Source organism: Thermobia domestica, chromosome 9, assembly GCF_964235325.1.
Source record: "Thermobia domestica chromosome 9, izTheDome1.hap1.1, whole genome shotgun sequence".
In the NCBI taxonomy this organism is placed as follows: Eukaryota; Metazoa; Arthropoda; class Insecta; order Zygentoma; family Lepismatidae; genus Thermobia; species Thermobia domestica.
This window is the reverse complement of record NC_137462.1, coordinates 97,502,017-97,515,803: the sequence shown is the minus strand read 5'-3', so window position 1 is coordinate 97,515,803 and position 13,787 is coordinate 97,502,017. Positions and strand designations below refer to the sequence as shown.

At 31.4% G+C, this 13,787-nt stretch overlaps 1 protein-coding gene across 4 annotated transcripts in view; it reads right to left on the bottom strand.

The window, feature by feature from the left end:
* Positions 1–3,214: 3,214 nt before the first annotated feature.
* The window catches only part of LOC145694053 (uncharacterized), a 36,452-nt gene continuing 25,879 nt past the window's right edge, over positions 3,215–13,787 (bottom strand). For 2 of the 4 annotated variants that reach the window (XM_081770195.1, XM_081770194.1), the window contains exons 4-6: positions 8,286–8,440; positions 6,768–6,867; positions 3,317–3,381 (exon numbers count right to left, since the gene is read on the bottom strand). In XM_081770195.1, coding sequence (XP_081626321.1) covers positions 6,778–6,867; positions 8,286–8,440 — 245 coding nt within the window. In that variant the 3' untranslated portion in view covers positions 3,317–3,381; positions 6,768–6,777. Of the gene's footprint in view, positions 3,382–6,767; positions 6,868–8,285; positions 8,441–13,787 lie in introns of all 4 variants that reach the window. The other 2 variants (XM_081770196.1, XM_081770197.1) reach the window with 2 other exon arrangements.

Sequence of the window (13,787 nt, the reverse complement as noted above, 5' to 3'; positions counted from 1 at the left end):
ATAACAACGAAAAGTCGCGAAAAGCAAAATAAATTCTACAATGAAGTCCAGCAACACTGAAGGAGTAGTCATCTGCTGTATTTGAATCGTGAAATAATGCGAATTTTGGAAATTTGTAAGATTAACATAGAATAATTATTAATATATGAATAAAATTGCGAAATATTTGCAGACTATATTGGACTTCTAGAGGGATCCAGATATGGATCGCTTAGATCCCAAGTAGCCTAACTCCAAAATAGGAAATTTTCTAGGAGTAAAATTTGAGATTTAGTATTTCATGAACAATTCATATTTCTATTACCTTGGCAGCCAGAATTATGCTAAACTATGTTGTTTTTGGCTTTACAATTTACTGTTTGAAAAACAATCACCCAGAGAAGAAAATGAAAGCATTAGCCTATTTTGTTTTTCATTTTTTGGAATTCATTTTTTCCATATTCTCTTGTCTTGGCATCCAAGGTGGCCTATATGCTACTGACCACTTTCTGTCCAGCAAGCTTAGTAACCTCAAACATTTGTTCCATATAGTGACAAAAGAATGCCTTTTAAATCCAATAAATGAAGTTTTATCAAATGTGAGTGTTAGTGACAGAATTTTTGTTATTGTTGAGCTAAGTTTAATGTTCCGTTCAACAGCGAGGCTATATGAGACGTAAACCTACCGATTAACGTGGAATCCGAACCACATGAGCTCCCGCCGGGAATCGAACCCGGATCTCCTACTACATGATTTATTCAGTCATCTGTCAATTTTCCAAACCGACTCAACACCAGAAATAATAAATCAACTGAAAGAAGTAAAGGGAATGGACGGAATCCCACCTCAACAGCTAATGAAAGCCTATGTTTCTCTAAAAAAAAAAAAAAAAACACTGTACATGGATCGATTGAGAAGGAAAACATGTAAACTGTGTGGAATTTCTATTTTTACTTGAAATGGTACACAAAAAAGTTTGCCGTTTACACTATTCAAGCAGTATTATATTTTTAGCTACCTCGAACGTGGACTCTGAAAGATTTCTCTCTGAGTACAAGTGTGGTGATAATGAGAAGGAAAATTTCTCATAATAATTTTGCCCCTCGAGAAGTGAGGACAAGAAAGAAACTACATGTTTAGCACGAAGTAAAGCATATGAAAATATATCCATCTGAAACAAGCTTTTCTTTTTTTCTTTGTAAAAGTGCAATTCGAGCTTGTGAATGTTTCTTTATTTAGTTGTGGACAAGAGAGGGAACATATTTTTCATCTTGTAAGTGAACTGCACAAAACATTAAATCATATTCAGTATAAATGAAAAGTTTGAGCTTTTATCCACATTTTTAATGTGAGAATCATGATGAATTCCGTACCTATTGGTCGAGATACATGTTTGATGATTGGTTAACGCAAGTTTAAAAGTACTTTTTAATAGCCTGGGAAAATTGTTTCCTCGCGAAAAATAAAAACGAATTTAATGGGAAAATAAAACGAAAAGTTCAGGTCAGTAGTTATATAAACTAACTCCTCCCTCAATACTGCCATCCTCGAGAATAGTGATAGGACAAGAAAACGTAGACATGAGGTTCTTAAATAAGTATCGCCGAAGGGAACTGAAGAGGAATTGTATTTATCGATTGTTCTCAATAGCAATAAAAAAGATAAATAGGTCCATAAATTTCCTTCAGAAACTCAACTGGACTCACTTCAGTAGTTTCATCTAAAAATTATTTTTGTTGATAAATTACTCTGTTACGAAATTTCGCTAGATTATTGAAATTTTTCTAAAGTTACGAATAATGCATACACGCATGATTTTGCAGTCCAGTTAGACCCTATAAATCTTAAAGAGTAACGTATTTACAACACCGATTATGTGTCTTAGTGATGAATTAAATTCCTTTACGGAATTTACACAAAACATTTTCAAATGTTAAATAATTGTGGTCTATAGATTATAATAGGCATGCTACCTAAGAAGTGTGTCTCTAAAGTAACGTTCCATGGAAAACGGTACTTGTGTTATTGTTCTCAGAAATATATATATATATATATATATATATATATATATATATATATATATATATATATATATATATATATATATATATATATATATATATATATATATATATACAGGGTGTTTTAAAACAACACCGAGAACGTTTGGGAGGTTTTTGCTGACACCAAGATAAGACAAAAAGTATGGACCAACCTGGCTGCACAAATGCTTCTTTTCGGAGTTATAGGCTGCCGAAAACATGAAAAAAAAATGAATTTTAAAGGTCCGTAACTCCATAATTATGGGATCTACTATAGTCGGATCAAGATTTCACTTAGGAACTAGTATGTGCTCTGTCCAAATATTCATGTTTCAGAATCCTGTGGTACTTTCGCAACAATTTTTATAGGGGTAGTTGAGTAGTACTTCAAATTGTATGTCCGTAGCCAAACTCGATCTATAAAAATTGCTGCGTGAGTACCTTAGGATTTTGAAACATGGTTTTTGGAAAGGGCACATATTTGTTTCTAAGTGAAATCTTGATCCGACTACGGTAGGTCCATTAGTTTTGGAGCTATGGACCTTTAAAATTCATCTTTTCATATTTTCGGCAGCCTGTAACTCTGAAAGGAAACATTTGTATACCTCAATTGGTCTATACTTTTTGTCTTATCTATTTGTCAGGAATCACTTCCCAAATTTTGTCGCTGTTGTTTTGAAACACCCGATATATATATATATATATATATATATATATATATATATATATATATATATAAATCTTTTGTTGTTAGGAGGACAACATCGTGTTCATGAATGTTTTCGATGTTGCTCTGTTTTGTTCGACATTCTCAGTCTATCAGTTTTTCATCCTTATTTATCTTAACTAATCATCTGTCAACTTTAGCCTCGAGATTATAACCATGGTGGGATATTGAACTAGAAATTTCACTAAAGAAATTATATTAGTCCTACATTTTTTTTAAAAAAAAAATCTGTAATTCTGTTCAAAGCGTTTAAACACTGCCACCATTTCTTACCTGAATATGTTCTCAGACTATAGTAGCACTTAACTATCTCTCCATTACAGACAACTCATACTGATTCTCAATTCGTCATGTAGTACAACCATTAACTATAAAGACATTTTGAAATTAATCATTACAACAACAATTTAAAGTTTAAAAAAATGTTTTCCAGAATATATTTAAGAAAAACGAACACTTTTTTACTTGACATATCAATTAAGAAAACAATTTTATTAAGATAACAACAATAATTGCATTTCTTTATGCAATATAGACTTAATAATATATTTTTAACTGAATTTTTCTTCTTTGCTTCTGTATATTAGCTACACATAATCTCCTTCTTCGTCATCGTCCTCTTCTGATGGACTCTAGAAAAAAACAAGTAAAATAACCATTTTATATTTTAGTTTGCTAGTAACGAAGACTAGTACTGTACATTTATTTTATTACTACATTTTAGGGCATTCAGCAGAAAATTTCTAATGAAGTCAAGTGTACTTTAGAATTCAGTATAACGTACACTCATGTCCAAAATGTTTGTCGCATATCTATAATTGTCTTGTTGTAAGAATATAATTTGTTAATGATTTTGCAGGGTACTTTTAATGCTGATACTATGTGTATAATCGGGAAATGTATATTTGTGGTAAATTTCATAGGAAAATAATTATAAATACGAAAATTAGAATGAGTAAAATAAAATGCTGCTAAACGGAAAAATAAAGTTTTATTTTCGTTGTATTGTTCTTATTTACTGCTCTATTGACATGAAATTTACCACATACATGTTTTTGCCTATTATACACATACTAACATTGTAAGAAATACCGGGCGAATTCGCTATCAAATTATATTCCTACAACAACATATTTATAGACATGCGACAATAATTTTGGACATGAGTGTACATGTTGGAACTTTTGCACATACCCACTCACAAACTACGGAAAGTGTACGATTCCGTACACTCACATCGGATGCAAGAGGATCATACTTTGAATCATTCAAAGTAAAATCTTTTTATGTTCACCCTCTTCTTTTGCTACAGCTCCAGTCTCAATTTAGATTAAAGCGTTTAGATTAAAGTAGACGAAAAACGATATGTGGATTGATTTCTACCAACATATGCCTATTGTGGAAATTATAAGAGCCATCATCAGTAAAACAAGACTTATGAATAAACGAAACTTGCTGCACGAACTGCGGATTCTCAAAATACTGCAATAAGTATCATGAGACAGACCTCATGCGTATCTGGTAATATATATAGAACGCAAATCTTGCACTCTGTGGATTAAATTAAATCCTCACTTTATTTACCGTTCCCAACTTCAATCTGTGGGAATCACTGTGGAAATCGCATAGAAATTATACGACATACTATATTATTTACTATACGCCATATTTAAATATATACTATATTTAAAATCTATCTTTTTTTTTTAATTTATGAAGAAATATTTATAAAACTAAGTGTACTTTAAAAATTTTAACGTGGGTTGAATATAACACAACAACTTTTGTTACACATTTCAACCCCAAACACAATGCTAAAGTTAATCACGCATACTCACATTAAACATTCAATAAATTTTACGAGAGTTATCGTAGAACAGACACATGATTCAATGGGCGTAGCTCGATCACACTTCTTTAAGTTAAATATAATTACATTTCTTTCTGATAGTTTCATTGTAATCTAACATAGATCATGAATACTAAAAGAAAACGTACGCTATTACATAAAGCAACAGAGCTACCATTGGCCTATTACAGAAACTAATTTGATTGAGTTTCTAAACAGCTAAAATAAATAAATAAATAAATAAATAAATACAATAAAATAAGGCAAAGCTGCTTTCAACTATCACATTCTGCAGTTGCAGAATCAAGCATAAAAGATTTGATAATCATTATCATTTATGCATGTATGAAAACTATATGGTTTCTTTTTTAATATAGATTAAGACACACCTCAGAAAATATTTGCTTATGCATGGAAATTGAGAAGTTACGAAGAGTGTAACGTTGCAAATGGAAAAAGTTTGAAATTGAATAAATCAAAAGACCAGTTATATTCTGGAATAAATGTACTAGATACGAAACCATTAAGTTTTGGGATATTTAAATATTGATAACGATACCTTGAAAGTCAGATTTACAGAATGGCCCAAAAGTAGGTATACAGACCAGCATCGATCAAGTACGATATTTTAATTTATTAAGATAATGAAATTATTAGCTTTGGTTTGTTCCGATTTTAAGGTATAAGTGAAAATAATTAAGAACAGATAAGGAAGAAACTACCCCATGCCGTAACCGTCGCCAACACCTAGTGGCTCACTTGCCGGTAAATGTCGATCGTCGCTATAGCGACGCTTCGAAGGACTGCCGCTAGTGTGCCACTGGTGGCAGGGTTTCGTCTAGTCGAAAGAGATATCTACAGTTGGAGTATTGAAGTTACCACCGCGTAGCAGCGAGGACTTCATTTTGGTCCGCGCTTCTTCGATTCATCGCGGAGCATCGCGAAGGGACCAACACGAACTATTGCCAGTCATGTGCATGCGGTTATTGTTATATATTATTTTTCCTTACGAATTTTCCTAAAGTGAGCTACGGGGGTCAAGAATAACCCGTGCCTCTATATCATGAAGTGAAAAATCTTGAGATGATTGCGTATAATTTTATGAATTTAGATGTCAACTGTAGCCGATCATTTGTAAGTGAATATGAGAGAACCATGAAATAAAGTAAATAGACGCGAGTCATTTTGTTATAAAATTACATGACGAACGGATTTTATCTAATCTCAAACGGTCATCGTCGAATATACACGGTTACAGGAACACTCTGATTAACTAAATTAGAAATACCTCAACAATTTATGACTCTACAAACGACGTTATCCCTATCGCCTCCGTTGCCAAGTCGGAAGAGCAAGCCTAGTAATTCAAAGGTTGGTGGTTCACGCCTACTCTGGTGCACATATTTTTTTTTACTTTTTTAAAACTGTTTTTTAGACTCTCCTTAATGTAACAAATTACGCATATAGGCGATTTAACATATTTTGCGGGAGTAATTTTGTTTTTCATTGGCGTTTCGTCGCGTTACTGACGCTGGTAGGCCGCTGGTGGTATAATTTTCAAAACGGAAGTGGGGCCACCGCGGATCGTCGCTGAGGGGCGAGATATCTCTAGTTGCCCATCGGTGGTCTTCCGATGCCTATGGTATGGAGTAAGTCAATACCTGTATGGATAACAATAAGTAAATGATGCAAAATGCCTTGACCAATCAGTACGGGACTGTATACGTACTTTTTGGGTACTCTGTATTGATAATATCAGTAGCAATGACAACAAAGTATTATATAACAAATTAGCTTAAAACATATAATGTATGATTACTTATTTAAAATTATGTTTCACTCATTTCTTAAGAGATACTCTTATAATAAGTTTGTACTAATAAAATGTAGTAGTAAAATACACCCAAAGAATTGAATAGCTTCAATAATAAAACAATTAGTTCTATGTTGTACAATAAATGCAAATTATATATAAATAAAAATTAATTTAACAACAATATAGTAGTAATTCTTGATTAAATTACAAGTGAATTAGTATTGTTAATCATAATTCCAACATTCTTAATTCCCTTTTCAATGTTAGTACAATATTAGTAATATGAAACTTCTCTACATGAATGCACACAGTTTATTTTTAAGAAATCAACGTACAAACGGTGAAATATTTACCAGGTTTTAATTAATTCTCTTCATAACTTTCAAAATTAAAGAAGAGAAATTCACTTCTTCTGTGCATTGGAAAGTAAGAAGAATTTTGGACACCGTCACTCTGGATGAACAAAAGAAAGAACTATTTACAATGTTTACATGATATGGACGTAAAGTAAACGATATATTTTAAGTATTTATTCAATACTCCGAATTAGTATTAACCATAAATGTTTTCTATCAATCGTGTATACTTACTGCAAAACTATTGAAAACCACTTAAATGCGCATAGTAGCTATACCGCATAGGAGAAACTGAACTTGTAAATTTAGTTTTCCCTAAATATCGACATTGCATGGTGTGGATGGGGTAACCATTTAAGTCAATCATGTTGATATGTTCGTTGATATAATTATCTTATTTCAAAAGATCAACATCAAGTACTATATATATTTTGAGAATTATTTTTAGTTTAGTATGAGACATTACATTCATATAAGGAATATTATTTTGTAATTAATTAAAATGAACATTACAATTAAATTCGCTTCTTGGCATCAGTTTTTTTTGTAAGTTTTATCTACAATTGTGTTATAGTAGACATACTGATAATTGAAGTTTGTTGACAAGATGTTTTTAATTTTTTTTGATGATATGTATGATGATCGCACTTCAAAAGAAATGAATGATATAACGTAAGTACATTATTGACGACCGTCCATCAAATCTTCAATATTAATGTTAATAGTCACCTCAACGAAAGAATTTTGGAATCAAATTTATTTTATTAGCATTTTAGGCTATATGATTAATATCACTTTAGTATTTACTGATTAAGAAATTTTTTTCAGGTATATTATAACATAAGGTACCCATCCTTTTGTTTTAGACTTTGTTACTTGTTCAACAAATGATTTTATAAACTTTCGTTGTTTCCTCTTGAAATAAGGAAGTATTTGGATTAATGTTTTGCTATCGTAAAAGGAAAAAAAACTTCAGGTAGAATAATGAAATATGAGTGCAGCATATACTGATTATAAAGCAACTATACTTTAGTTTATTTCTTGAAAGTAGACCTCCATCAAAAATATAGAGGATTGATTGTATGTCTAGCGGGAACATCACCGATGTCAGAGGTTTTCACCGTCACGATAGAGAATTTCCATTGATAAGTGAAGATATTTTTTGTGGAGAAGGATTAAGAAAAAAATGAAGATGATTTTGAATTTATATGTCTGCTCCGTGATGTATAACATATGTTTGAATTCATGGCTTTGTGATGTATTAAACTTTCCAAACAGTTGTATGGATTATAATTACGAAAGTCTACAGTTAATACTAGTAGTATTAATTGAGATATATTCATCCAGTAGTCATTATTGATTTCCTGATAATAAAATATACCCATATCCTCATGAACAATGTATATGTTACCTAAGTGTCAGTAAATGTACACGTTAAAGTTTATTATTGGTTACTTTCTTTATATAAGAATGTTATTTGTATTAATGGTTGCCATATGATATTATTTACGCTACCTCATTTCTACCTTCAATGCCTCCAAAGTTTTTCCTGCTTGCACTACTCTGAAATGCATCCATTGCAGTGCTGGAGTTACTCTTTTCCGTTATCGTTTCTGGAGTGGTTGTGCTATCCACTTTACTTTGAAGAAACGTACAATTTAGAACATTATCTGCAAAACATAGAAGTTTCAAAAAAGTGTTGATGAAAACGGAAATATACTTAAATAAATTTAATATAATACTTGGATCACACACATTTATTAATTTACCTAAAGATTTTGATCATAGAACACAAAAGCTGTAATGCTGGATTCCAAATGTTACATAAAATTTATTTTCTATTCTGTATAATCTTTTGATGTTTTAATTAGTTTCAAACTATGCTATGAATAATATGGGAAGTTTTATACAATGTTTATGATAGCTAGTCAGTCTACTTCTCTGTCGATAGGTCAGAGCCAAAACAGTAAGGGATAGCGAGAAACCATCTTTATGCATGGATTCAGCGTCCCAAGAATAGGTTCTATTCCTACCTTCAACTTTCTATTCATATCAGAAGCGATAGAAAAAAAGAAACTATGATTTTACCAAGGATGTTATAAATAGAGGATCTGCCCATATGTATCTTCATCCTATTAAATCGATGAAGCCAAAAAACAACCGAGCATCGGCACGTCTGATTGGCTACTCTCGTTTCTGCCATAGCCTGATTGGCTACTTTCGTTTCCGCCATGATTGTTGGCTCAAAACATTGCGATCCTATTGGGCGGAGTAGGCAGAGTAGGGGTGGCGAAACTGTGACGTATGAATTCAAGATTTTGTTGTAAGGGCAGATCCTCTATTTTATAAGATCCTTGGATTTTACGGTTTCAAGACTAATTGTCATAGAGAATAAACAATAATAGATGCCGAGAAAATATTTTTATTATACATAATTAGCATCCCAAGAACAGATTTAGGCTTTATCTTCCTGTTGCAAATAGCAGTGATGGATTCACTACACCCGGTTTCAATATTGAATCTCATAGTTTGGAAGTTAACAGAAGTTCCACACTGTAAAATAGAGCTTACTTTACATCACCTTACGGTTTCCTGTGTCAGATATGATGTACTGAGAAATTATATCTAGTAATATCTCAAAATCAATTAGGGCAACTATCGGATCACAGAAAAAACAACAGGATGTTACGGAAGAAGACCCACAGTGAAGAGAGAAGAATGTATCGAGACATCAGAAATCATTTACATAACCGATTTTTTTAATCAATAGTACTGTAATAAATCAAGGTGTTCTGCAGGTTCATTGTTTCGACTATAGCATTAGTGTTCTACAATTAATATATTGCACTTGCACATATCCTTGAACATAACATCAATACATTCCAGTAGGATGACAACCATACGTTTATTCCGTATCATACTGTATGACCATTCGTTGTAGTTGCAATTCAGGAACACATATTTAATATATATTCACTTTTTAATCAGAAATTTCACTCTTACTACCTTACAAAGCGTTTCTTAACCCTTTTAAAATTTGGGTTTTTTGAAGCATTTTGTATACTTTCACTCAATCAGCTACTGCGTTAAAACTATTTATCGGAGGATCATGATCAATATGATTTTTTTTTTTTTTTGGAATGAAGCAAGGTTTCTAACTATACCAGTCAAATTTCCCTATTATGTATTTAAGATGTTGAAATTCCCGCCCAAAGTGGGGAAAAGGGATTTTTAAAAACGAATCCTCGTTTCCCGAGAATTTCTTCTCTCAGATACACGGCACGACCATGAGAATACTACCAAAATAACTTTGCTTAATTTCGAACAAAACGAGGTATGACCCATGATCCTGGGATAAATAGTCTTCGTGCTAAAATTCATTTACTATTTTTCCCGACCCATTTTTTCCTACTAACTATTAATCTATTGTTATTCATTAAGCTCTAGTGTCAAGACTCTTTATCGTAGGATCATGGTTCGTACCTCGTTGTGTTCGTCATGAAGCAATTTCCAAATGTATCACTCAAATTCCCCTATTTTAAACCAGAAGCAGAAAAATTCCGCTCAAAGTGGAAAAAGATAAGTTTTTACAGAAAAAACGTCCTTCGGGAATTTGTTTCCCCGGGTACATGCTTGTGCCACGTGAGTGGTACAGTTTGAAACGTTGCTTCATTATAAACAAAATAAGGTACGAACCGTGATTCTACAATGAATATTATTGAATAACATTAGTAACTATTACACAAAAATGAGGAGGGCAATTTAATAAATCAACTCTAGCACCTAGACTGTATATTCTACAATCATGGTTTGCACGTAATTTTGTTTGTAATGTAGCAGTGTTACCAACCGTATCATTTGCATGACCCGATCATGTACCGAAGGGGAGAAATTCCAGCTAAAATGTATAAAGAAGTGAGAAATTCAAATTTTCGAAAATTCTCTTTTTTGAGAATTTATTCTCTCAGGAAGCTTACAGCGCCATGGGAGTAATACTATAAAAAACGTTGCTTTATTACAAACAAAATGAGGTACGAACCGTGATTCTACGACAAATAGGGATGACACTGTATCAACTTTACTAAATACATTGCTAAAAATGTGTAATAGAAAAAAAAAAAGAGAAATTATTTGAAAAATCTCTATTTACCCTAGGATCATGGTTCGTATCTCGTTTTGTATGGAATGATGCTATTTTTTAAACGGTACCACTCCCATGTCTTTATCATGTACCTGAGGCAGAGTTTAATAGCAGTAGAGTTTACGTTTACAGTAATTAAAAATTTACTTTTTAGAGCCAATTAAAAGTTTATGTTTTGTAAAGAGAAAGTGGGTGTGTCTTGCATCCAGATTGTATATAAGCTGTCAAAATTGGATATTTATCTCATAATGTGTCTGAGGATGGCTATGTTACATACCCGAAACTGTAACACAAATATATAATTTTAAAATATATATACTGCTTTGGTCAGTTGGAGTTTTATAAGTATTATGTATGCCATTTACAAGGTTATATTTAGATAGTGATAAGTAGGAAGAGAATACCAACAAAGTAGTAAAATATATTCTTTAATATGGATTCTGTATAAGTCATTCAGATGGTTGTACTTATAATTTAGAGCTATGAATTATTTGAATTGGACTTAAAAGTTTGCTTTTATACTAATGCTACATGAATTATAAGTTTAAAATGTAATCGAATAAAATAAATAAAGAATTATGTAAGTTTTAAAGAAAGGTAAAGATGTTTTTCTATTTATTAGAACGTGCGAGGTTATATCTTCCGCAAAGGGTAGGAGATCTCTGGAATCAAGGAGTCCTAAGAGTATGCTTCTTCTGTGTTTTTTCATGTGTCTGTAAATTATGCCTAACAGTTGTCCGAAAGGCCTCCCTTCTCAAAAAGCTGGTGATTAAGGTATTTTTTTATTTGGTAGATTGTATAAAAACTGTTTTTTTAATAACTCAGTGTATCACTGGTTGTACTAGTACTAGTTTTCTATTTATCTAAAAGTATTCTGTTACTAATACTCTATTTATCTAAGAGTATGCCTTCTGTGGTTAAATGAATATGAATGAGAGTTGCAAATGTCAGATGGTAATTTCAGAAGTTACAAGAGTTATAATTCCTTTCTCCTTACCAAGTACTTGTAACTTCACGATTAGGATAATATTATTTTTAATTCTACAATTATCAGTCATTGAGTTTTCTTTCTCAAGTTAATGTAAAATCTTTAGACTGGAAAGAGAAATATTTTCTTTAAAAAAATAATTTTTAGATAAAATTACATTTGCAGCAGTATTCCTTTAAAATTTATAATTAATTTCAGTTCATTTTTATAAACTAAATCTTATCTTATAAACTGAAAAATGTATATTTTTCTTAAATGTTCAGTATGAATACATGCTTATTTATTCATACAACATACATTTATTTTTACAAGAACACTCTGAAATACTTAAAAATTCTACAAACAAAACATTTAATTTACCTTTCCACACTTCCACTGAAAATTAAATTTAAAATTCCACCATCATAACCTTTCAGAAAAGAAATGAGTACATATTATAATTGAATAAATAAATAAATAAATAAATGGATTTGCAGTGTCCTTCGAAGATATATAAAACTATCATATAATCGTTTTCCTTCTTCGATCTGCTAAACAAAACCTATTCTGTTTTGAAGGGAAAAAGTGCAATTTAAAAAAGCTTTAGCTCAATTTTCATCCTTGATAAATCTGAAGTATAAACTTGTAAACATATTTAAATCGGTTTTCTTCTAAACGAAACAAAGTATTCAGTACTGAATACTGTAGCTCGGATTCTCTATATGAATCAGACATGACGCTTAAGCACAAAGTTGTAGTATTTTTTTCAAATCTAGTTTAATATATGTCTATCATTTTTACAAATATTGTCATGAATTTGAAGAAGTATTTTAAGAGATATTTTATGTTAAGGTTGGAGTCAACTTCTGTAACTATGTTTCAGTAAAAAATATCATTGTCAGTTGTCACACAACTTCCAGTTTATCAATAGAAAATCACAGAATACCTCGTGGAAGAATTCTAACTTATTTAAAAACGGAAAACGTCTCAGTAAGTTTGTATCATGATAATTACTATTAATAAATATTAATAGGTGTTAATATTAATACACACTAATGGATATCGTTACCTGCACTGTCTCTTGCTTTCCTGTAGCTAGTATAGAGGTCACTAGCGTGCAGGAAATTTTCTGATTTAAAACTATTGTAAAGATTTAATTGTAGCTTTAAAAAATATAATATTCTAATTTATTTATTTTAAAATAGGACAAGGACCATAACCATATTTAGTGTATTTTTTAGTAAATTTTGTGATGATTTATTGTAATTTGCAATTTAAACTGCATTCTCAAATTAATTATTGAGCCTCCCTCGTGGCTATATGGTTAGCATATGCGTTTTCTGCCCGGGTAGCCCGGGTTCGATTTCCGGTGGGAGCTCATATGGTTAAGTTGTAGGTCTCCGTCTCTTATCTCATGAGAGGGACACTAAACTGTAGTCAGCAAACGAATCAATCAATTTAATTATTTCAAAGTGGATACTATATCGATACTGAATATACACATGGCACGGCGTTCATAATTTAGACAAGGACCGTAACCTTATATAGGGTAAAACATTAACATGTGTGAAACCACACATTAGTTGGTCAGAAAATCTAATAAATAGCTAAATAAAGTAAATTTATTCATTGTAAATAATTTAAACTTTTAACTAAGCAAGAGTTTATCCTATAGCATACAGCGGATCGGAGGCTTGGAAGTAACAACTAACATCAAATTAAAGTGCGAAATCCTATAGACATAGACTTTTGAAGTGGAGAATTAACTTCAAAAATATTACATTTATAGTAATTATAAGTAGATCCAAGATTCTCAATTTATCATTAGTACGAGGATGGCGCCTATATACATGCAAAGTTAGTTATAAAATAATCATTCTCATTACATTAGGAGGAGAGTTTTTGAAAG